Below are 23,666 nucleotides of genomic sequence, written 5' to 3' on the forward strand. Positions count from 1 at the left end.
GTGGTTACGTGTCTGTCCTGTGTGTAGCATGCACTCAGTACACATTTTTAAAGAACCCATGGCAACAAAAGGGTTGCCCCTGGCATAATTCTGTAGATAAAAAGTAGAAAAATCCACTTTGATAAAAAAGATACACTTGCAGACAGGAAAAGAAAGAAAAAGGGTTGCGCTACACTGCGGCAATGCAATCTCCCCAGGGAGAGCAGCCTTCATTTCACATGAGAAGTTTGCTTTCACAAAATGTAATATAATTATCTCCAATGCTTGCTCTGCTATTTCTTCTGCAGCTGTCTGGTTTCCATGGCCAAGACCTTTAACATTTCCTACTAAATCTTGCAACCAGTGTTTTTTGTGGTGTTAAGAAGATCAAAACAGCAAAAGAGCCCATTTGACAGTGGGAAAAAAACACAGGTCAGAAGATTCTGTGCTGTGCACATTGAAATCTCACACACTGAAACAAGTAACCCCTGCTCCCCCCCCCTTCCCTCCTGTGAGGAAAGACCACAGATGCTGCTGGGGATATCACTGCAGTCCACCCCCTTCGACCCCACCTCCTTCGAATATAAGACCCTTCTTTCCCCCTCCAGTTTCACTTGTCTGTCTGAGAGAACAAAAAAATATTGTGAGTGACTAAACAAAATGACAATTTCACAGGTAAAAGAATTGTAATTACTAAACTATGATGTTTTCCACATGCTCTCCTGACTCTGAGTTCTCACACTGTTCTTTTACCCACTATGAAGATCTTGAACAACTGAAAAAAATGCTAGCACTGTACAAGAGCCACCTCTACCTCTTTCTCTTGCTCTCTCTCTCTCTCTCTCTAAGATACACCCACTATGTTTCCTCCTAGGCTGAAACCGAGGTGAATGGAAGAACATGGTTTGCCATAAAAGGCATATAAAATGCTGCTCTGGGCGGGGCGACTGTCCCCAACCCAACGGGTCCCCAGGTGGCGGATTGGGGAACAGCCCCCAGATATGAGAGTTAGCTGCGGTATAAATCAGGCTTGCCTGGTCGAATAAGCAGTCCTGGACCAAATGGCGATGTTTCTACCAGGACGGGGTGGGGTAACAGGTGGCACTGTTACACCATATCATATTCCCCATGTGTCCTATGATGGGTTCATCATGCGAGTAAGAGGCACATAAAAACCTCTAGCCCTGGGGAAGGAAAACCTCCGAGAAACAAACCAGGGTAGGGGATGCTCTTAAGCCTTGGTTGGCAAGTCACCTACAAGAGGGAAACTTGGGCAAGAAAACTAATGCTGAAGACGGATGTACTGGGCCCCTGGCATGTAACAGCAGTACAATGCATTTACATCATGGATGGAAAACCTCAAATCTTTTCGAGATGGTGCTCTACCAGTGGAGTCCCACCAGGCCAGTAGAGTGCCAGGCCGTGTGCCTCAAAAGGGCCCACCCCATGCTACTGGTGGTCACCCTGTCCAGTTGTGAGGAGCCAGGCTTCAGAGGCGGAGGAAAACTGCAAATGGCCGGAAAACATCTGACCATGGAGAAACTTCTAGACCACTCATTCTCCAGTGGAATGCAGAGGGCATCTACCACAAAAAGATTCCACTTTCTGAAAGACTGAACATTGATGTGGCCTGTATCCAGGAGACACACCTGAAATCCAACCACAGGTTCAGAGTCAGAGGTTACCAAACCTTCAAGATGGACAGAGAAGGAAGATCAAAAGGAGGAGTGCAGATACTCGTCAAAAACAGTTTATCAGCCTCAAAATTTACAGTAGATACTAATCAGGAAGCTGAAATCCACGGAATCAAGATTATAGTGGACAAGAATGTCATCACCATCTTCAATGTGTACTGCCCTCAAGACAATGAGCTCTCTTTACTGAAAATGGACATACTATCAGAGAACTGCTTGGTAGTTTGTGATTTTAACAGCCACTCAACCTGTTGGGGTTACAGTAAGAATGACCAAAGAGGAGACAAAGTGGAGAACTGGCAAACAGAGAGCAATCTGCTTCTGCTGAATTATCCAGACGACCCACCAACCTTCTTCTCCGTGGCTCACCACGACCACCCCAGATCTTGCCTTTGCCACTGAAGACCTTGCCCCAAAAAACAGCAGGAAGGTACAAAGACAGTTGGCAGGCAGCGACCACAGACCAGTACTACTGGCCATCAATTTGCAGTATACACCAAGTGATGCCAAGTCCTTTCCCAGATGGAATTATAAGAAGGCAGATTGGGAGATGTTCACGGGCCTCTCTGACGAGTACTGCAAGACCATCAAAATGGATGATTACAACATCAATAGAGCCACTGAAAACTTCAACCAAGCCATCCTGAAAACAGCCTCAAAGGCAATTCCACATGGCGCTCACAAGAACTAAAGGCCATATTGGACAGAAAAGCTGCAGGAGCTTGAAGATGAAGTGACAAGGACTAGAGAGGAGGCTGAAAACAACCCAACACAAGAAAGCAACATTACTCTCAAAACCTGCACTGCCAAATACAGAAAGGCCTACATCCGAGCTGCAAAAACAAGCTGGATGGAGAAAACAGAAAAGGCTGAACCTTGACAGAGATGGCAACAAACTCTGGTAACTCACCAAAGCCATGAACAACATAGAGACAAGGTCAGCGCCTGTCACACTTCAAAAAGACCAGGAGATGGTGACAGGGAGAGAGGCAGCAAACTGCTTCATAGACAGCTATGAGCAGATCAGCAATATCACTGTGTCAGAGGACAGAAAACAACAAGTCCATGATGAAATAAAGAATCATCAGCATGACCAAGACCAACCTGAATATATGGACAGGCCTTTCAAACTAAAGGAGTTTGAAGAAGCCGTAAAGTCTTTGTGGGACAAAAAATCTCCAGGTCCTGACAAAATCACCAACGAAATGCTAAAACACCTTGGCACCAAAGCAAAGACCAAACTCCTTGCTCTCTTCAACAACAGTTGGAAGACAGGGCATGTTCCACAGTGCTGGCGAGAAGCTGACATGGTGCCCATCCACAAGAAGGGCAAAGACAGAGCCAGGGCTGATAGTTATCGCCCCATCAGCCTCACCAGCTGTGTGGGCAAGCTCCTAGAGCGTATGATCAACTCACGCCTAGTTTGGCACCTGGAGAAGAACAACATCATCACTCCAGAGTAGGCAGGCTTCCACCAACATCATTCCACTGAGGACCAAGTGACCAACACAGCACAGAAGATCGAGGATGGCTTCCAGGACAAACAGCATATACTGACGGTGTGGATAGACAAGGAAAAGGCATACGACAAAGTCTGGAAGGATGGCCTCCGGAGGAAGCTCCAGAAGAGTGGTGCGACTGGCTGTATGTACCAGTGGATCTCGCAGTACCTGAACAATAGGAAGGCCCGAGTCCATGTCAATGAAGCATACAGTCGGAAGAACACACTGAGAGAAGGAGTTCCTCAGGCAGGTGTCCTCAGCTCTACACTATTCCTCATCTATATCAATGACACCGTCAAAGATATGCCACGCAAAGTCCAGGCAGCCATCTATGCAGATGATCTTGTCTTATGGTGCTCGGAAGAACACCTCACAACTGCCAACTACAGACTACAGCAGGCGCTGAATGTTCTCTAAAGCTGGACAGAACAGTGGCTGGTGACAATTGATGCCAAAAAGACCACATACACGGTTTTCAGCCTCTCACCCAAAGAACAGAAGGCCAATCTGCGCATCAATGGACAAGCTCTGCTTGCTGAGAACAACCCCATGTACCTGGAAGTCACTTTTGACAAACGCCTGACGTGGAAGAAGCAAGCAGAGAAAGCAGAATCAAGAGCAAAAGTATGACTTCCCTCATGAAGAAGCTGGCAGGAACAACATGGGACACAGACAACACGACCTTCAGGAGGCTGTACACTGGTAGAGTCAGGCCAGTGCTGGAGTATGGCATGACTGCATGGGGCACAACGGCCAAGTCCAACTTTGAACAAATCAGCAAGGTTCAGAATCAAGCTACCCGTATCATCACAGGGGCCATGAAGTCTACGCCGATTCAGGAGCTTGAAACCGTCACAGAGCTCCAGCCCCTTGAGGACCGCAGAGACACCAAACTCCTGACCCAGGCTGCCAAGTTCAAGAGGTTGCAAGGCCACCCTATGAAGGAGGACAGACTGTCCAAACCAATAAAAGGACGGCTGGAGAGAGGGAGCTTCATACAGCAGAGCAGGATCCTAGAACGGCATCAGGATATCCTTGACCATGCCCCCAAAGTGATACCCTGGTGTCTTGTCATTCCTGCCTGGAGTGAAGGAACCCCTCCCCTCATCCAGTGCAGCATCCCTGGTGTTGGCCCCAAAGCGGCCCTGAAAGGAAGTCCCTCACCCTTGAACACCTCCACACCCAGTTCCCCAAAGGGTTCTGGACTCATGTCTACACTGACAGCTCTGCGACAGATGCTATTTGGAACAGAGGGGCAGGAGTCTATGTTCAATATCCAGGAGGCAGAGAAGAAAAGATCTACCTCGCTACCGGCCTGTACTCCACCAATTACAGAGCCGAAGCAGAAGCCTTGAAAACAGCAGCAGCCCACATCCAGGTCATTCCCTATGCCAGCCACAACGTTATCTTCCTGACCGATGCCCTGTCCATTTTGCAGGCCCTTTGGTCCAACAGAGATCCAGAACTCAACAATCTGTCCTCCTCTCTCGCCTCCCTCTGTACAAGTCACACAGTCACCCTGCAGTGGATTCCCTCCCACTGCAACGTGCTTGGCAACGAGACTGCTGACTCCCTGGCAAAGGAGGCACTACAAAAGAGCAGATGGACAGGTCTACCAACTACTCTGAATCCAGGACCATCATTAAGGCCAAGCTGCAGAACAAGTGGAAGCAGCATCATCCATGCCACAACAGAGCAGACCCGTACTACCTGCTGACTCGTCGAGAGCAGGTAGCCATTTTCAGGCTCAGGACAGGCCACAACCGCCTGAAACACCTCCTATACACGAAACTCCATATTGGTGACACAGAGCAATGCCCCTGCAGTACAGGCAGCCAGACAACAGAACATCTGCTGCAGTCCTGCCCGCTCCACCAAGCGCTCCGAGAGAAAACCTGGCCTGACCCAATCCCAGCAGCCCGGAAGCTCTACAGAGGACTGGAGGACCTGCAATGTACTGCCGCCTTTGTTGAGGAGACGGGGGAATCCATCTGATAAATTACGAACGAGACAACAACAAATGCTGCTAACTTTGGCCAACAGAGGAAAAATAAACTGGGTGTCAAAAGTTGTGATATATTGAATACTTAATACTTTTATTATGCATTGGATAATCAAGGAGTAAGTTGTATGCATTCTCTTTTTTAATGAATTCAAAGAAAGACTACTTGACAGCAGGTGGCAGAACTGTGATTCTCATATGGCCAACAGCAATATATCCATACATTACAGGAAACTGAATAACCACACTCATTAATGGATTTACATAGATTAGTATGGTATACACTGGTAAGAATCAGGTTTAGAGTGTCCAGCTGATCTATACATCAATCTAGATAAAAAGAAATGATAAATGCAAAACACAATGTCCCCTGTGTAAATCTATCTCAGAAAATGAAGTAAATTTTGTTTTGTGTTGCCCTGCCCTTGATGATTTAAAGCACAGTCTAATCCCATGAAAGTATTTCACAGACCCCAATAACTTTATACTGACATTGCTACTGGCCTAAAAAAACAGGGGGAAATAAGGGAACAAATTACAAGAACTCTAGCTTTGTATCTTTGCACAGTATTTGAAAAAGAGAAACTGCAGTTTCAGTTTCAGTAGCTCAAGGAGGCATCAATGCATTCGGACAAATCCATATATGCAACACCACATCTGCCAAGCAGATGCCTGACCAGCAACGTAACCCAATGCGCTTAGTCAGGCCTTGAGAAAAAAAAGAGAAAAAAAATGGGTGAACAAATAATAGATAAATACATAAAAAGATAACTACTACCACTACTAATAATATGTATAAGGCCCAAAAACTGCATTATCATAACATTTTAATTTCAGGTTTGAAAAGTAAAGATACTCATATTCATACTTTTATTTGTGAATTTAGTTGCTAGACATATAGATTATTTGGTGTTGATACAATTTTCTGCGTATGGGAACTGGCATCTTGCATGCAACGTTCTCTAAAATTTGGTTAATGTTTACAGCCCTTCAAATGGGACTTTGGCCTTACTGAATACAATTCTGTACCATATCCCACAATTGTGACTACAGCTGAAGTCAGAGGCAGATAGAGAGAAGTCCTGATTGACAGACTGACATCAAAGCCAGTGACAAAGATGGCAGATGCAGAAGAGAAACAGAAGACAGAAGATAAAATACACTGCATTTACAATCAACCACACAAGTGTATCAAACATAGAAATAATAGTAGTAATTTTGGGAACCATCCCAACGCCGACTGTCCTAAAAAACCCTTGGCCGAGAGAGTGGGGATGTCACTTGGGCAAGACACTCTCCACTATAATCAAATTCTAACCCAAATAGTCAGTAGTTGCCTCCTCTGCTGTTCTGATGGTCATAGTCGGACACGGCTGACTATCATATGTATCTATCTATCTATCTATCTATCTATCTATCTATGTATATATATATATATATATATATATATATACACACCCCTTCCAAAAAAAACCCAAAAAAACTTTAATTTTGTCACAAACAGCAATTACAAATGGACATTATTTTAGTGTAAAGGCTGTAACTGTAAAAACTCCCAGACGTGCCTTCTCAATTCAAATGGATTGACTCATAACACATAAGGTGAACGACTGGAAAATATAACATATCTTCTAAATCTTCACATAACATGAATGACTAGATGATATTGAATGTTTACTGCAAAGTAGTTACTTTACTCTGGTGTACTAAATGCATGAATAAGTTTACAAGGCGACTGCAGACAACATGGTTTCAAACAAGAAGTGAATTAGAGATGAACTACCACAATATAATTTTTCACTATAATTCTTCAGATAATAAGTGTTCATAACACACACACACACACACACACACACACACACACACACACACACACACACACACACTCATAACACACACACACACACACACACACACACATTTTCCAAAACAGGCTGAAAAATGCTGAATCTATGTCGCACGTGAAATGTGGAGTTGTGTTACAGAATTTTTTTAATATGGAGAACAAACTAGCCAAAATCACCAGCAAATTTAACAAACACTTTGAAACACTTCACAAGTATTACACCATAAAGTTTCACGTTCAGTATCAAGAAGGTGTCAAAGCATGCAGACTGATCCACATATGCCACACCGTATCTACTGTTTATTTAAAAAGAAAAACAAAACAAAAACTACATGCTAGTCAGGCCTTGGGAGCCTACCCTGGGTTTGTGTGAAACAGTAACACAAAGTGAAATAAAATAATACTAGTAAACAAAAATAAAACAAATTATACATTGAAATATAATAATGATATAATAACCATCATGTCAATAATGATCAAGAACAGGAATTCTCCACACCTTAACAAGTGCAGTCAGCTACATAAACAAATAAACAAATATACTGATATATAATAATCATATAAAAACCATCATGTCAATAGTGAAAAAGAAAAGTAACTTGTCAATATCTAATTAAAACAAATGCAGTCAACTAAATAAACAAAAAGTGAATTCATTAAAATAAAATAATCTTTAAAACAATAGCCATCATGTCAATGATGAACAAGAACAATGAAATCTCCACACCTATATTAAACAAGTGCAATAAACTTCAAACCACTGGTGCTTTCATCGCTCACTGACATGCACAGAAGTCATCAAATAGCGACAGAAATGCATCCACTACAGTGCTATTGTGTTAATATTTCCAACTGCAAGCTCTTTTTTGTTCATAATGTAAAGATTTACACTCCCTTTGCTCCATGCCATACTATGACAGAAGTCATGATTCACCTTATTTCATTACTCTTATCATTATTGTTTTAATTGTAATTGTTGTGTTTATCATAATTTTGTTTTTTATTATTATCAACATCCTCATCATAATTTATATTTCTATTGATAACATCAATTGATTAATTCAACTGTTGATTTATTGATTTCTTTACTTTTTACTCTTCAATTTCTGCCTGTTTCTTTTTTTTAATATATTTTATGTAACATCTTTTTTCCCTTATTACCTGATAAATATCCATTTATGTTCCTGATTGTTCATACAAGTTCTTTGTTGCATGTACTTGTGTTTTTTTTGGTTTTTTAATGGAAGAAAGAAAAAAGAATTAAAGGAAAAACAACACAGAACTAGACAAAAAACAACAAACAAACAAAAAACAACAACAAAAAAACACACAAAAGGCAGCTGAATAAAAGTGACTGGCCATTCCTGTCAAATTTATACACAGCAATTGTTGTTTTTTTGTTGTTGCTTCTTTTAAACCACCACTCACTTTTTTTCTTCTTAAATTCACATTCACAAATCCATTAGATTTCTTTTCACACCACTTTTTTTTTCTTTTTAAAAAAAATTAGGCTCGCAAATCCATTAAATTTCTTTTCACACCACACACAATTTTCTCTTTAAAAAAAAAATTCAGGTTCACAAATCCATTAGATCACTCAAGATTAGATCTCAAAAAAGTTTCACAATTTGTTATACAAGCATGGACAAACAACACAGCAAACTGAGCCCCTTTACCGAAACAAGTCAGCACTGTCACGGTCATCTACATCAAGCTTCATGCCGAAAAGCAAGTCACTGTCAAGGCACAAGGCAATCTCAGTTAATGATAAAACTTACAGACTCAAAACTAAAAAGGAAAGACAAAAAATATGTATATACCAAACACAAAAAGTTCAGGGCTACAATAATGTGAGGGGTATGTTCTTAAGAAAATATATATAAATACACTGAATGAAGTTAATCATAAAATGTCAGTATGCGAGGGTATAACAGTGGATGGACAGTATTTTTAGTTAGCCATTGTGCACAAATGTTTATGCTGGTAAGCAGAAGAAATGCTATTTTGCACACACACACACACACACACACACACACACACACAAAAGAGATTAAATTTACTGATCCTGTTAAAACAGCAGACAAGTTGAAGGACTTTTTGTGCTGCATGTGTGAGGCAGAACATTCCTAACAACTGTTCACAAGCTTTTAAGTAGGGAGGCATAAATGAGAGTGTGGCTATCAGTAAAACAAGCATGCCAACACAAAGAAAGCTTAGAAAAGTAGACAGAGAAAGAGTCTTTGCATGAATTCAGGAGGGAGGGTGCCTAAAAGAAATCGCCAGAAGGCTTAGGATGACCCACTCAGTCATCCAAAGACTGTGAACACGCTTTTGTACTTCCAGATTGAAAGCAGAGGACCTGAGATCCTGTCAATCCCACATGACAGCAAAAAGACAGGACCGCCTGAACGTCATCAATGGACAAGTCAACAATGGGCAAGTGTGTTGTTTACTGATGAATCCTGCTTCACTCTGTCCTTCAGTAATAGTCAACTGAGGATCCAGAGATGTCAAGGTGAATGTTTTGTTGATGAAGCTGTGCAGGAGCATGACAGTTTAGGTGGCTGATACGCTATGGTTTATGGATGCATCAACTTTCATCATCGAACTCCCCTTTTCGCCATCCAAAGCAATTTCACAGGCATGCGGTACAGAAATGAAATCCTATAGCCTTCTGCTCTTTTCACTCTTCAGACCTTGGACCAAACACCATCCTTCAAGATGACAATGCCAGACCTAATCATGGCAAGATAGTCATCAGTTACCTACAATAACATAAGATCCAAACACTCCCATGGCCAGTTAGTTCTCCTAATCTTTGCAGAAGTGAAGCACATCTGGAAAAACTTGATTGTTGAGTGTGCAGCAGAAACCCTGTGTTGACAAGCTTTGGTGGCTGCAGCAGCAGGAGTGGATGGCAACACAATAGAGAACCCTTCAAACAATGGTCCACTCTATACACCAGAGATGCATCAAGTGTCTCGAAGCAGATGAGGGACATACCTGCAATAAAGAAACTGTTTGCATGTTTCATACTTTGCTTATTTTGTAAAATCGGGGTTGCTCCATTCAAATGTCTGTTTTACTTCAATGAATTTCATTTTGATTTCTGATTGTTGACAAAATGAAAGATAATGAATTACAATACCGACAATTAATAAATCAAACTAGTGTTGTATTTTCTTTGTAGTGCTTGATATTCAGTGTGGCAACTGACTTGTTGCGCACAGTATTTATCTCTCTCTCTTTATATATATATATATATATATATATATATATATATATATATATTGAATACGTGGAAGTGAGGTGGAGGTTTTCTAGGTTTTTTTGTTGTTTTTATAGCTATGATGATGAATGATAAACGTTGACTGCAGCTGTTCAACCCATCTTGAAAAAATTCTACAAGTTGAAACTGAACATATGCACTGAAACAAATGTGTACATGTAGCGTGCGTGTGTGTGTGTGTGTGAGTGTGAGTGTGTGTGTGTGTGTGTGTGTGTGTGTTTATTCATGTGATACACGACTGTGTAAATGCACACATGTATGCACTAGCTATATGTGCATATGATAGCAAATGTGTATCAGGTTTGCACTTGTGTGTACGTGTGCCCACATAAGGTGGAAGCACATATTCTAAGCGTGGAAAAGTGTACATCGAGAAGCACTACACACACACACACACACACACACACACACACATGTATATATATGAATGAAACTTTTATATAAAGGTGCATAACTGGAAATGACGGGCATTTACATCCGAACATTACATTTACAAAAACAAATACTGGACCTTCCCCCATCCCCAATATTCTTACTTACTTTATTTATGGCTTTCAGAACATGGTGCATTCACTGAATGTTATAGTCTTGGGTAGTATGCAGTGCTGCACAAGGATGAGTGAATCTACAACACCACAACATTTTCCTATGTTTTTCAACACTGATGCAATAAAATCTCTTTGTCTTTCTTTGTTTTTTGTCTTTCTCATTATCTCCCATGCTTTTCCACTCTTTCTCCAGCAGCTGTCAGTTTCCCTGGCCCAAAGAACAATTCCCTTCACACAAAACTTCAATTAGAACTTTTAAGACTGGGACACACCAAAGGAGAAAATAACAAGAACCCACACTATAAACATGCCACCATCTCTACCCCCTTCTCCCTTTAAAGGTCCACCTGCTCCCTTCTACAGCCAGTGGGGCACTGAATTAATAATATTGTGTCCAGGGTTTGACATAAGAAGGTCAGGACCCAATCCTCTCCTTCCACCATTTTATCCTTCCCAAACCAAAGTCAGGTACCTGTTTTGTCTGGGTGGAGTGAAAAAAAATCAAGAGTAAAATGCCTTTTCCCCAAGGACACAACAGTATGCCCACGCCCAAACATGGTCTCAAACCCTGATAACTGTTGAACACTGAGTCTGAAATCCAGCCTTCTCCCGTATGAAGGGCTTAACACTTGGAACTGAGCCCCTTCTCTTGTCCTCCATCCATGGTAAAAAGCTAAAACAGGTTTCTGCCTCTCCCAACCGAGTGTCTGACACTATGGGGAAACAGGCAGTGACATCAAGAGCTGTCTCAGCAAGGCCATAACCACCTTCAGAATGCTGAACAACATGTGCAGATCCCGCCAGTACAGTGCCAACACCAAGCTGAGAATGTACCAGAGCTCTCTACTTTCCACTGTACTCTATCATGGCTCTGAATGCTGGAGGATGACTGACAGTGATCAAACGATGCTGTCAACCTTCCATATGTGAAACCTCCAAAGAATCCTGCAAATGTGGCCTAATACCATCTCCAGTCAACAGTATCAGTAACTCAAGGAGGCATCACTGCGTTCGGACAAATCCATATATGTTACACAACATCTGCTTGGCAGATGCCTGACCACCAGTATAACCCAATGTGCTTAGTCAGGCCTTGAGAGTCCAGTCAACAATTACTCACCCAGTGCAATAAAGAGAACATGAAGACCATCAACAGGAGAAGGCACTGGAGATGGACTGGACATGTCATGTGAAGAGAGCAAGGTCACATGGCTAGACAGCCCTTCACTGGACACCAGAAGGTAGGCACAAGAGAAGAAAGCCAAACAACACCTTCGGTATAACAGTCAAAAGAGAACTCAAGACCCTAAAGCACACGTGGGTACCATTAAAGACTGGCCCAAAACAGACAATAGTGTCAGTTCTTTGTTGCTGCCCTATGTGCCAGACAGCATACTGGGCAGTTAGTACCACCAGCTGAGTAGTGCTCAACACAACTTTCCCTCCCACTCTCCCTTCCACCACCACCGTTTTCGCCACTTCCACCTCCCCTTTCCCATAAATGCAACTCAGAACACACAAGTCATCCAGTTTTTTGAAAACCACATTTTTTCCAATCCCCTTTCCCTGTAAAAGCAATTCAGAACACACAAGTCATCCAGTTCTTTGTCAATGTCCTCCACAGGGTCCCAGGCCCCCTTGTTCTGCTTGGGACTTTTGGGGGGAGGACCTGGGCTGAAAGAGTTAAAGGTCACCATCAACAGTGTGGGGTGATTGGGTGTGTTTGAAGCAATATACATACATATATACATACATACAGAAATAAATACAAAGCAATATATATACACTTAAAAGAAATACAAACAGGGCACTGAAATTGATAAGGGCTCAGCTTATAAAAGAAGGGCCCAATCCTCTCCTTCCATCATTTTAACTTTCCCCAACGAAGTCCAGTACCCATTCACACTTGGGTGGGGTGAAGAAAATGGGAAGAAAAGTGCCTTTCCCAATGACACATGGCTAGACTGAAACAGGGGATCAAGTCCTGACCACTGGATCAGGAGTCCAATGCATACTGAAACAGGGGATCAAGTCCTGACCACTGGATCAGGAGTCCAATGCATACTGAAACAGGGAATCCAACCCTGACCATTGGATCAAAAGTCCAACACCTTACTGATTTTGCTGCAGTGCCTTCTCTAATGTACAGATAAATACAAATAAAAACAGAACTAAATAAAAATATAGATAATAGAGAAATAAAAACAGAAAACTGAAAAGGATAATATACAGATAAATAAAAATAAAATATAGAGCACTGAAACTGATATGTACAAATATATACAAATTATTAAAGAGTGCAGAAATGGATAGCATACAAATAAAAACAAAGCACTGAAATGGAAAACATACAAATGCAAAATGAGTATTGAAATGGATAAAATACAAAACAATACAAATAAAAACATGGTGTTCAAAAGGATCATTTTCAGATAAATACAAATGAAAAAAGAATACTGAAACTGGTTATATACAATATAAACAAAATCAGAGTACTGAAATGGATAGATAAAAAGAAATGTAAAGATCAAAACACAGTTAAGATTTGTGGGTAATTTGTGACAGATGGATAGACAGATGAACAGACAACTGAATCAATAAATATATTAATATAAAAATAATAAATACATGGAAAATGTGTGATAAATGTCGCCACAAAGGTGATCTATTGAATTTTAAAATAAAACTTCATATAAATTTCACACACACACAAGTTAATAAAAATAACCACTTCAAACAATTTCACACACACAAGTATTTAAAATATATCTCTTACAGTACTCAAATGTACAGGCATACACTGTGCATGAATACATGCATGATATCACCAATCAATGATCATTACTTTACTATGTGTATTATAGACAATCCAGTCTCCACTATGGAAACATGCATCAATATTCAACTCAGAATACATACACATAGAAAAGAATGAGAAAGATAAGAAAGAAAGGACAAAATGAATGTTAAGTTCAGAAAAGTTTTGTGCAAAGTGGTAAAAAATTGTGTCACTGGGACCAAAATTCGTGACTGCACAACCACTGTGTGTCATCAATACAGGTCAGAAATAAATGTGTTGAACTCTGCTGTTACCAAAACAACACCATGATGAAAAAAAAAAAAAAAAAAAAAAAGAAGCACTGTGACATATTTGGCACATGAATACTTTGCAGCTGTGTGTGTGTGTGTGTGTGTGTGTGTGTGTGTGTGTGTGTAGTGTAGTATGCACGCATGCGTGTGTGTGCCTGGATGAACATGTCTGTGTCTGTTGTATGTCTGTGAGCATGCATGCAAGTGCGTGTGAATGTGTGTGTGTGCATGCATGAATGCCTCTGTGTAAGAGAGTGTTAAAAATCACTTCCCATACAAGCATCAATTGAAGACAGTGGTACCAGTCAGCAGTTGTACACAACTTTACAAGCTGTGCTGATGATTACATACAACGATGCGAGATGGATCTGTCTTGTTTTATGATTCGTTTGAATTTGAAGGTGATGACAGCAACAGTGACAAAAATGACAATAACATTCAAATCTTTCTTCATTCTATCTATCCAATCAGACATCATTTCTGAGCAAGTGACCATGACTGACTGTGAAGGCACATAATTTGAGAAGAGGGGGAGGAAAGATAGAGTGGTGTAAGAGAATTGGTCAAAGGCCAGACAGAGGGCAGGGTAAGGGGGTGTGGCCCAGCTGTCAGTGTTCATGACTTTTCCCAGTGATCAACTGCCAGGAATGGCAACAGTCAATATTCCATGATTTTCTTGAAACCCAGGGATGACAGGGATGTGGTTTTTTTTACTTGTTCATGCTTTTTGTTACCGATCAGTTGACCAATTTATTCATAAAGGAGACAAACCGGATGCACAGCAAACACTCTGTCAGATCAGTTACAACAACCAGGTGGAAGGGAATATCATTAAAGCGCTCTCTCTTCTAAAGGGGGACACTTTTAGGTGTTAGAAAAGCTTGACGGCTCACTCTCTGCGAACAGGACTGACTTTTTATCTTGACCAAACCCACATATATATGTCGTTGCTGGGACAGTTATTCACTTACAAAGTTACATGACTACAAGTGTTGTGATTGTTGTCATAAACTTAAAAGGAAATATCCTTTTACAGTATAATCAGACAACAGCATGCTATTTCCAGCTGCATTTTGTCTGTTTTCTTTCTGTATGTCATTCTGTGGAGGTGGAAATGGACTTTTTAATGCATAAAACTTATCATCCTCACTTTGAAATGCCTGAATAGTTGGCAAGATTCAAAATAATTGGGAAAAACGCCCGGATTTAAAATCCACATTCATTTCCCTTCACAAAAATATTTATGTTTGTCCTGTATCTCCTATACTTTTTGTGCTACAATTTTTTATTTCATTAATCCTGAATCTTCAAAATTATCTGGCAAGGGGAGAAGACTTTAAAAAAAAAAATTCTGGTACTGAATGGGTGAAAGACAGAAAAGCTAGCTGATGCTCTTTTGTCACAGATTATCATTATTTGTAATTTGTTAAAGGTTATCTAAATGAAACAAAAGTCAGACAGTTGATGATACGATCTATGATGATACAGACAAGAGCACTCCATAATGCATCAGGAATGAGTGAAGTTTGAACATGCTGCACAGATACTCACTCCTCTATGGCCTCAAAGCCTTCCCCCAGCTGCCGAGACCTGAAATCAGGCATGCCCGGCATGCAACTACAGGCTGGAAACACCAAGCACATCCACTGGCACTTCTACACGAATCTACTGTATACACTCTTAAGACACAAGATAAATCTGGACTGTCAGGTATTACTTTTTGCAAAACATTCATTGACATTTCCCCTAAACTGCTCCAAGTTCACAGTCACTTCAGCAAGATCTGGACACAAATCAGGAGTATGGAGCAAAGACAAAATAAATGTTAAAAAGATATTAAAAAAACAACAAAAAACCTGCAATTTGTCATGACAATGGTGACAGCTGTAAGGAGCAAGTTTGTACTGTCACAGACAGAACATCACTTGCTGCTGGTCTGGTGTTTTCACAACATGGAACTGAAACAACTGAAGGTGGCCACAAAAACAAAAAACACTGGAAAACACCTGTTAATGAAACTGATTCATATGGACACTAACTCAGGTCGTGGCTCGGACACAAACAAGTGATCAGTTCCAAATCAAACAGTAATAAACATTGCCCTGGCACTTCAGATTTTGAGTAATGTGTCGAGTGCTGATAGCTGTGCTTTGTGTGTGCTGTTGTACATAGGCAATGTATTATATCGTATTACTCTTCGTCACAACAAATTTCCCTGTGTGACATTTGGGCTGATCTCCCCAGAGAGAGCACATTACTACAGCGCAATGCCACCTATTTTTTGTTTTCTTATGTTTTTTCTCTCTTTTTCTGTCTGCAAATGTATGTTTTCCTATCAAAGTGGAGTTTTCTGTAGAATTTTGCCAGGGACAACCTTTACATTGCTATGGTTCTTTTATGTGTACTCAGTGCATGCTGACACAGGACCACTGTTTATTGTCTCATCCGAATGACTAAAATCCAGCCTGCCACTCAAGGTCTAGTTATGGTGGTGCAGTGCTATAGTGATGAGGTCTCCCTGTGGTGGGGAAACCTAAATTTCACACAGACTGACAGAGAAAGCTGTTGTGACAAAGAATAATAAAATACAATACACTGCCCACACACAGCACACACAAAGTACTCAGCAATTATTCAACATCTGAACTTCCAGAGTTATAGTGACATACAACATGACTTAATACAAGATTTACTTATTTCCTGTCAAATTCTATTGTATATATATATATATATATAGAGAGAGAGAGAGAGAGAGAGAGGGGGGGAGAGAGATATTATTTATATAGATAGATAGATATATTTATATGATACAACACACGAAAGCCCAGCTAAGTCACAGCCAGCTATTCTTAACTTTGCCTAAAAACATGTCATTGGGGGCAAATTAAGGAACATCAAGATTTTATAATAAATTTTGCATCTCCGAAGTCTTATCTTTGCTGTCAATAAGTATTTTAGCATAAAACTGCCTGAAACTGTACTATTTTTAATCTTTTCAGGTGCATGCACAGTTGGTATTGCTGCACACATTTGTCACTTAAGCTGCAATGTTCAAAGCATATGACTCTGGGCTGTTCTGAAATTATGTCAGCCGATGATGTGGCAATACATTTAATGACCGCACTTAGTAAACATCATTTTTTTCTGGGATCTAAAGCTGAAGTTTAAAAGATTCATCAGCATTATGGGAAATATTTTGTGGTTCAAACACAAATCCAGCCTTTGTCTCTCATTTGAACATTCACTGTCTTTTCATTTCAGTACAGGAAAAAATATGAATTTTCCAATGCTTTTCTCATATAGAAATTTATAATTTACTTCATTCTGAATCTTCTGATACCACATACATGTTCAAGACAAGGCAAATGAATGGGGTTTTTTTTCATGAGCCCATTTCTCCATTTGTTCTTTTCAGGCACACAAACTTTGAAAAAATTATAGAAAAAAAATTGTGATAGATATATCAATTCTGTTTTTTATATTAATCTGTGATTTTTAAACTTTTTGAAATACATAAATGTCAAAAATGATAAATTCTCACTTTAGCCGGGTTTTCGTGTGCTGCTATATTATATATATATATATATATATATATATATAAACACACATATATATATATATACATTCATATATACAGTATCGAAACGCCCTTTATTTAAAGAAAGGAATAAACATCTTTTAAAAACTTGTAACCCTTATGCCACAATAAACCTGCAGTTTGCAAGATGAATTTTTAAATTCCTCAAATGTTCCAACCCCCTCCCTACCCCACCCCCCAAAAACAAAAGCACCAAAGAACTATAACTACTGCGCACAAGAAGACAACTCAAAACCACAACTCAATCAATGATGCTTTGCTTTTAGGAAGAATAAAACACTATAGGAATGAAAAAGCAATTTCATGCAGATACTATGGGGGAATGAAAAGGCTATTTCATTTTGTTAGTGCCACTCTGCAAAACCATCAAAACATGACTTTTATTTCCTATGATATAAAAACAAAACAAAGTGCAGAAAGCAAGGGTAATGGCAGAACAAAGAACATGTCTGTACATGCAATCTGACATCAAATTATATATATGAATAAATCTATCCACGCCGAGGAGAGGCAGGGAGACAAGGAGAGGCAGGGAGACTGGAAGAGACAGAAAACAGGTGTTTACCGCGGCTTTCTCGGTGCTTCTTCTCCCCAGCCAGACACCGCCTTGTTGGGTCTGTCAGGGGGCCCTCCACCTGACTGTGACACACACCAGGATCACTATCATCAGACACATGCCTAACCCACAATCTGACTATCAGCACTACAGCCTCCAAAAATCTGGAAAAAAACAAAATTCACTAACATCATGTCACATTTGCTTATAGTTAATGCAGCTTTGAGCTCACTGCACAGCTGTAGATGACACCCACACTCTATTGTGTTCAGTGTTCTACATGCGCCCTTTTCATCACTGCTAAACCTAAAGGTCTTTTCAGTGTAGTTCTCACATGCGTTCTTGTTCATTGTCAAGTTGGTTTGTCAATTCATTTTGCAACCTTTTCTAAATTTCCAGTTCTGATAGAATGCTGGTGCTAAGCTGCCACTGCCATCATCTGAGAAAATAAACTGCACACAGGATTTTTATATAAGAACAACCACATGTTTTTCATATTTTCATAACATGGAGCCATTTTTATTTGGGTTTCTGGAACAGATACAGACAAACTGATATAGGCATATTTGTAAGTTGTAAAAGGAATCAAAACCTTGGGAGAAGCACCAAGCCCCATGTGGATCACTATCACAGCAAAAGGAACATTGTGAGTGTGCATGTGTGATATGATGTTACTTGTTATCTCTATTTGTGTTGTATGTTTCTTTGGTATATATATTCGACAGATCCTCTCTTGATTATTATGTAATATCATTGTTTTTAAGAATTTTGTATTGTATTGTATTGTAGTTTTGTACTGTAGTGTAGTGTAGTGTAGTGTAGTGTAGTGTAGTGTAGTGTAGTGTAGTGTAGTGTATTTTGTACTCTTTTCTCACAAATGACTTCTCTGTGTGAAATTCAGGCTGCTCATTTTCAGTGTGCTCGACTACGGACTGGGGCTAACCACACTGTCTCAAAGCAGCCTCCTAAAATAGGAAAGAGGTTCAAAATGAAGTTATGAGGCTGATCCTTGGAACAACAGACACACCTTCGGAGACCATACAACACCTGCTTGGCCTTCCTTCAATGCTGGCCAGAAACAAGTTAGAATAGGTTAAGGCCTACTTCAGAGCATTAGAAAACCCTCAAAACCCACTGCATGATGCAGTTAAGGAACCAAAAGGCAGCTGACTAGGATGCAGAAGATCATGGATGGGGCACGCAGAAGACACAATCCAGTATGTATGCCAGTACAAGACCTGAAAGAAACAAAAGAATGGGAGGAAAACGCTAAAACCTCAATCATCTTTACAACACAGCCATTTCACCCACTCTAGCAAGACATTGTCAGGAATGGCCAGAGGGCAAAACTGATGCAAGCTCCTCATAGTGAAAGCTCCTCATAGAAGAAAACAGTAAAAAAGAGGACATCATCATATACACTGATGGCTAAGTCACCTGGCTAATGACTGAGGGCAACCTGACCCACAAATGGTTGATCCAACCATTCAGGGCAGCATGCACCACCAAGTAGGAGGTACTGGGCTGAGTCTGGGGGGAGAGGAAAGGGGACTGCATCCCAGTCCTCCCAGCAGCTCAGTATGCACCGTAAGTGCACCTGAATATGGGTAGAATGGGGAAATCCATCCGTGGGCACCAGCCATCCTATGACCTCATCCCCAAGGGTCACTGTCATCTGGACCTCCAGGAAGAGAGAAGCCTGGCCAAGTTGGAGGGAGATCCAGTCTGACCTGGTTGTCAGACCTGATGTTAGATTGACGGGCTGACATCCTGGAACTGCTTGACATGCACAGGCCTTCACCAGCAGGGGAAACCAACTGTACAGCGGTATCACCTGATGTACAGGGTAAGGCCACACATCCAGTATCCCCTCCTGTGGACATATTGGGTGACTTGGCCTGGAGCTCACAGCTGTCAATGGCTGCGGAGTTTCTGAGAACATGTTTGATATTTTTTGTTGACAGAACCCACATCTGTCATTCTTGAGTGTTATTTACTCACATACCTACAAGAGCTGTGATCTGTTACCCTAAACTTATAACCTGGTTTATTTTCTTCTATAGGTATAATAATAATCTGATGACAACCATGTATTTCCAGCTGTATTCTGTTTTTGTTATGGATGTCATTCTGTAGGCAGCAGAGGTCGAAATAGGCTCTTTTACTTCTTTTTCTTTTTTTGTTGTTGTTGTTGTTACAAAAAATTTGTTATCTTCACTTTCAAATGCCTGAACAGCTATCTACAATCAAAATAATTGGATAAAAAGCCCCAGATTTCACATTCATTTTCTTTTATCAAAAAACGTTTAGTTCTGTATCTCCTACAGTTTTGTGCTTGAATTTTTTTTTTTCAATTCATTACTCACTATTAGTGAGTGAGTGAGTTTTGATAGTTTCAGAATTTGTTGGTTGTATTTTTGATTATGTACTATTTATGATTGTGTGCAATGACTTGTGTGTGTGTGTGTGTGTGTGTGCTTGTGTGTATTGTGGGTGTGTGGGTGTGGGGGGATCGATAATTTTTGATAATGTTTGTTTTCTTGTGTTCAATTTTTCCTTTTTGATATTTACATATGTGTTCTATTTGTAAATGCCCAGGACTTATTTTCAAGATTCGGCGTAAATGCTCATAATAATAACAATAATAACTAGTTCACCTGGGAGATGATTTCTGATAAAATACTGCTAGACTAAAGGCGCAGTTCAAAATTTTAATATGTTTTGTAAATACTTTTCTCATCAAAACACTTTTTTATGAAACAGGTCAGCTGTTTACCCCACAGTATAACAGGCCATTAATGTCATCAAAGTCTATACATCTTTTGTCATCTTGAAGCTGTGCACTTCTAATATTCTTTCAAGATTTATCCTGTAGTCCATCCCTCTCTCTTTGAATTCTTCTAAATTATTTTTAGCTTGAAAAACTTTCACATCAGTACTGCTAAAGAAATGCAATATACAGTATTTTCATCTATTCAAGGTCTAACATTTCCGAACTGAGTGAGCAGATTATATATAAATGAAAAATGCACACACACACACACACACACACCTTTCAATAACTTTGATTGCAATATGCCAGTCAAAACAGACATGAAACTGAAATACAAACACACTCACAAACACACTCGTACACATGCTTATATCATTACACTGACAGCAGTTTTTGTGCCCATGTTCAGATCATCATTTTCACACACACACACACACACACACACACACATACACACACATCATTGTACTGACAGCATTTTTTATGCCTGTGTCCAGATCACCATTATCACACACACACACAGTGACACACATGCACATACACACACACACACAGTGACACACACACACATCACTGTACTGACAGCAGGTTTAGTGCCAGTGTCCAGATCATCATCATCCGGATCTACGTCTGCTGCTGGAGTTGCTGCAGCTGCCCGTCGACCTTGGCGCGCACTCTGCATCAATCATCAACAAGGCAGTAAAAACATTCACAGTCATTCTGTATAAACATCACTAACATCACTATCTTCATCATCAACACTACTCATGATCGGGAACATCAAGATCATTACCGTACACACATAGTCTGATCAGATTTTGACAAAATATGGCTGAACCTTGAAAAAAACCTCTTTAGAAAATAGATTATTCCAAGTCTTTTGCACTCTGCAAATACTCTTTCACATATCCAAAATATCGAAAAATATAACGTCGGAAAACATGTTCGTTGCAAGGCCGAACATAGTGAGTGCATGGAGCAAGCAGCTGTGACAGTCATGGGCTGTAACACTTTAAGCATGAAATGCCAGTCAGCTTGTTTGTTAATGTTATTCTAAAAGCACAAGCATTTTGTTTTTATTACAGTTCAATACATGCAAGCATTTAATTTATCTCCTGATGCCTGCGACAGTTTGGGGGTGTGCTTGTTTGTGTTGTCGAGGCATTGCTTTGACTTTGTTTACTAAACTGTTTGTAGATCCTAATTAAGCAAGGGATGTTATGGTCAAGCATCTGAGAATTTATAACATTTTTCCACAGACCAGCGTATTTCCGTCATTCACAGGTTGGACTCTACCAAATTTTTGCTTGGAAAAAAAAAAAAAAGAACACAAGAAAAACAAGCATGTTAGTGGAATTACGCAGTCTGTGTGGATGTAAATGAAGGACCCTCCTACCCCCGCTTCTTTTAAATTTGATCCAGCCCTACTTAGGATTGGTCACCACCCTCCAGAGACCTTGGCAATCCTTCAGAAACAGGACAATGGTACTCGACATCCAGTCTGTTTTATTTCTCGTTCTTTGTCTGATGCTGAGAAAAATTATGCTGTAATGGAAAAAGAAGCACTGGCTGCAACATGGGCCTCAGAAAGATTGGAGGAATACATCCTTGGTCTTCATTTCACCAATGAAACAGACCACAAACCATTGGTATCTCTTCTCAACATCAAGGACATTGTCAAGATGCCACCTCGTATTCAGAGATTTAACCTCAGACTGATGCGTTACAACTACATCGTCAAACATGAAGAGGGAAAAACTCAGACTACAGCAGATGCGCTGTCTCGAGCACCTGTCTCTCAGCCAGACACAGCAGCTATCAATCTTCTGTCAGATTCAACTCTTCATGCTAAAAACTGCATTGAAATGCTACCAGCATCTGATCAGAAGATTCATGAAATCAGGGAAGCCCAACAGTCTGATGCAGAGACAGCAAAGGTGATAGGCTACAGCAAGTCTGGATGGCCTGATTACCCACCTCATGTGCCACTTCTGAAGCAATACTGGGAGAATCGGCACCACTTCACAGTTGTCGACAACTTATTGTTGTTTGACGACAGGATTGTTGTTCCCACAGCTTTGCGTTTGGACATTCTCAGCCGACTGCATGAGGGACATCAAGGCATCACCAAAACAAGAGCTCTTGCTTCAACATCTGTTTGGTGGCCTTACATCTCTAGTCAGATTAAGACAATGGTCAACAAGTGTGCAAAATGTGCAATCTACAGACCGGAACGCAGGGAACCTCTACTTCCGTCCACCCTTCCCAACAGGCCATGGTCACGTCTTGCCATGGACCTCTTTGAACTGAAAGGGAAGACATATCTGGTCGTCGTAGATTATTGTTCACGATGGATTGAATTATGGCTGCTGGAACATCTCAACAGTAAAAGTATCATCACACACATCAAAAGTGTGTTCGCTACTCACGGTATACCAGACATGGTAGTTTCGGACAACAGTCCTCAATTTGTCAGTGGTGAATTCAGAATCTTGCTCAGGAATATGGCTTCACTCATATAACTTCATCACCAAAATATCCCCGCAGCAATGGAGAAGGCGCAAGAGCTGTTCAAACCATCAAGAAAATGCTCAAAAAAGCATCTGATCCATATAATGCACTTCTTCTCTACTGAGCAACACCACTGAGTAATGGCTATTCACCTGCAGAGCTCCTCATGAGCAGAAAATTGAAGAACAAACTCCCTACCCTTTCTACCACTCTGTCTCCACGTACTCTCAATCTGCCAGAACTATGGAAAAAAGAGTCAGACCAGAAGCAAAAACAGC

The 23,666-nt window shown here is 40.5% G+C and overlaps 1 protein-coding gene across 2 annotated transcripts in view; it reads right to left on the reverse strand.

The window, feature by feature from the left end:
* Positions 1-23,666, reverse strand: part of LOC143280815 (intraflagellar transport protein 43 homolog B-like) — a 50,347-nt gene that overhangs the window by 24,311 nt on the left and 2,370 nt on the right. Inside the window, exons 2-4 of one of the 2 annotated variants that reach the window (XM_076585512.1) lie at positions 21,461-21,553; positions 18,114-18,187; positions 15,502-15,540 (exon numbers count right to left, since the gene is read on the reverse strand). In XM_076585512.1, the coding sequence (XP_076441627.1) occupies positions 15,502-15,540; positions 18,114-18,187; positions 21,461-21,553 (206 nt within the window). The remainder of the gene's footprint in view (positions 1-15,501; positions 15,541-18,113; positions 18,188-21,460; positions 21,554-23,666) is intronic. The other variant, XM_076585513.1, reaches the window with a different exon arrangement.

This window comes from Babylonia areolata, chromosome 4 (genome assembly GCF_041734735.1).
Source record: "Babylonia areolata isolate BAREFJ2019XMU chromosome 4, ASM4173473v1, whole genome shotgun sequence".
Classification (NCBI taxonomy): Eukaryota; Metazoa; Mollusca; class Gastropoda; order Neogastropoda; family Buccinidae; genus Babylonia; species Babylonia areolata.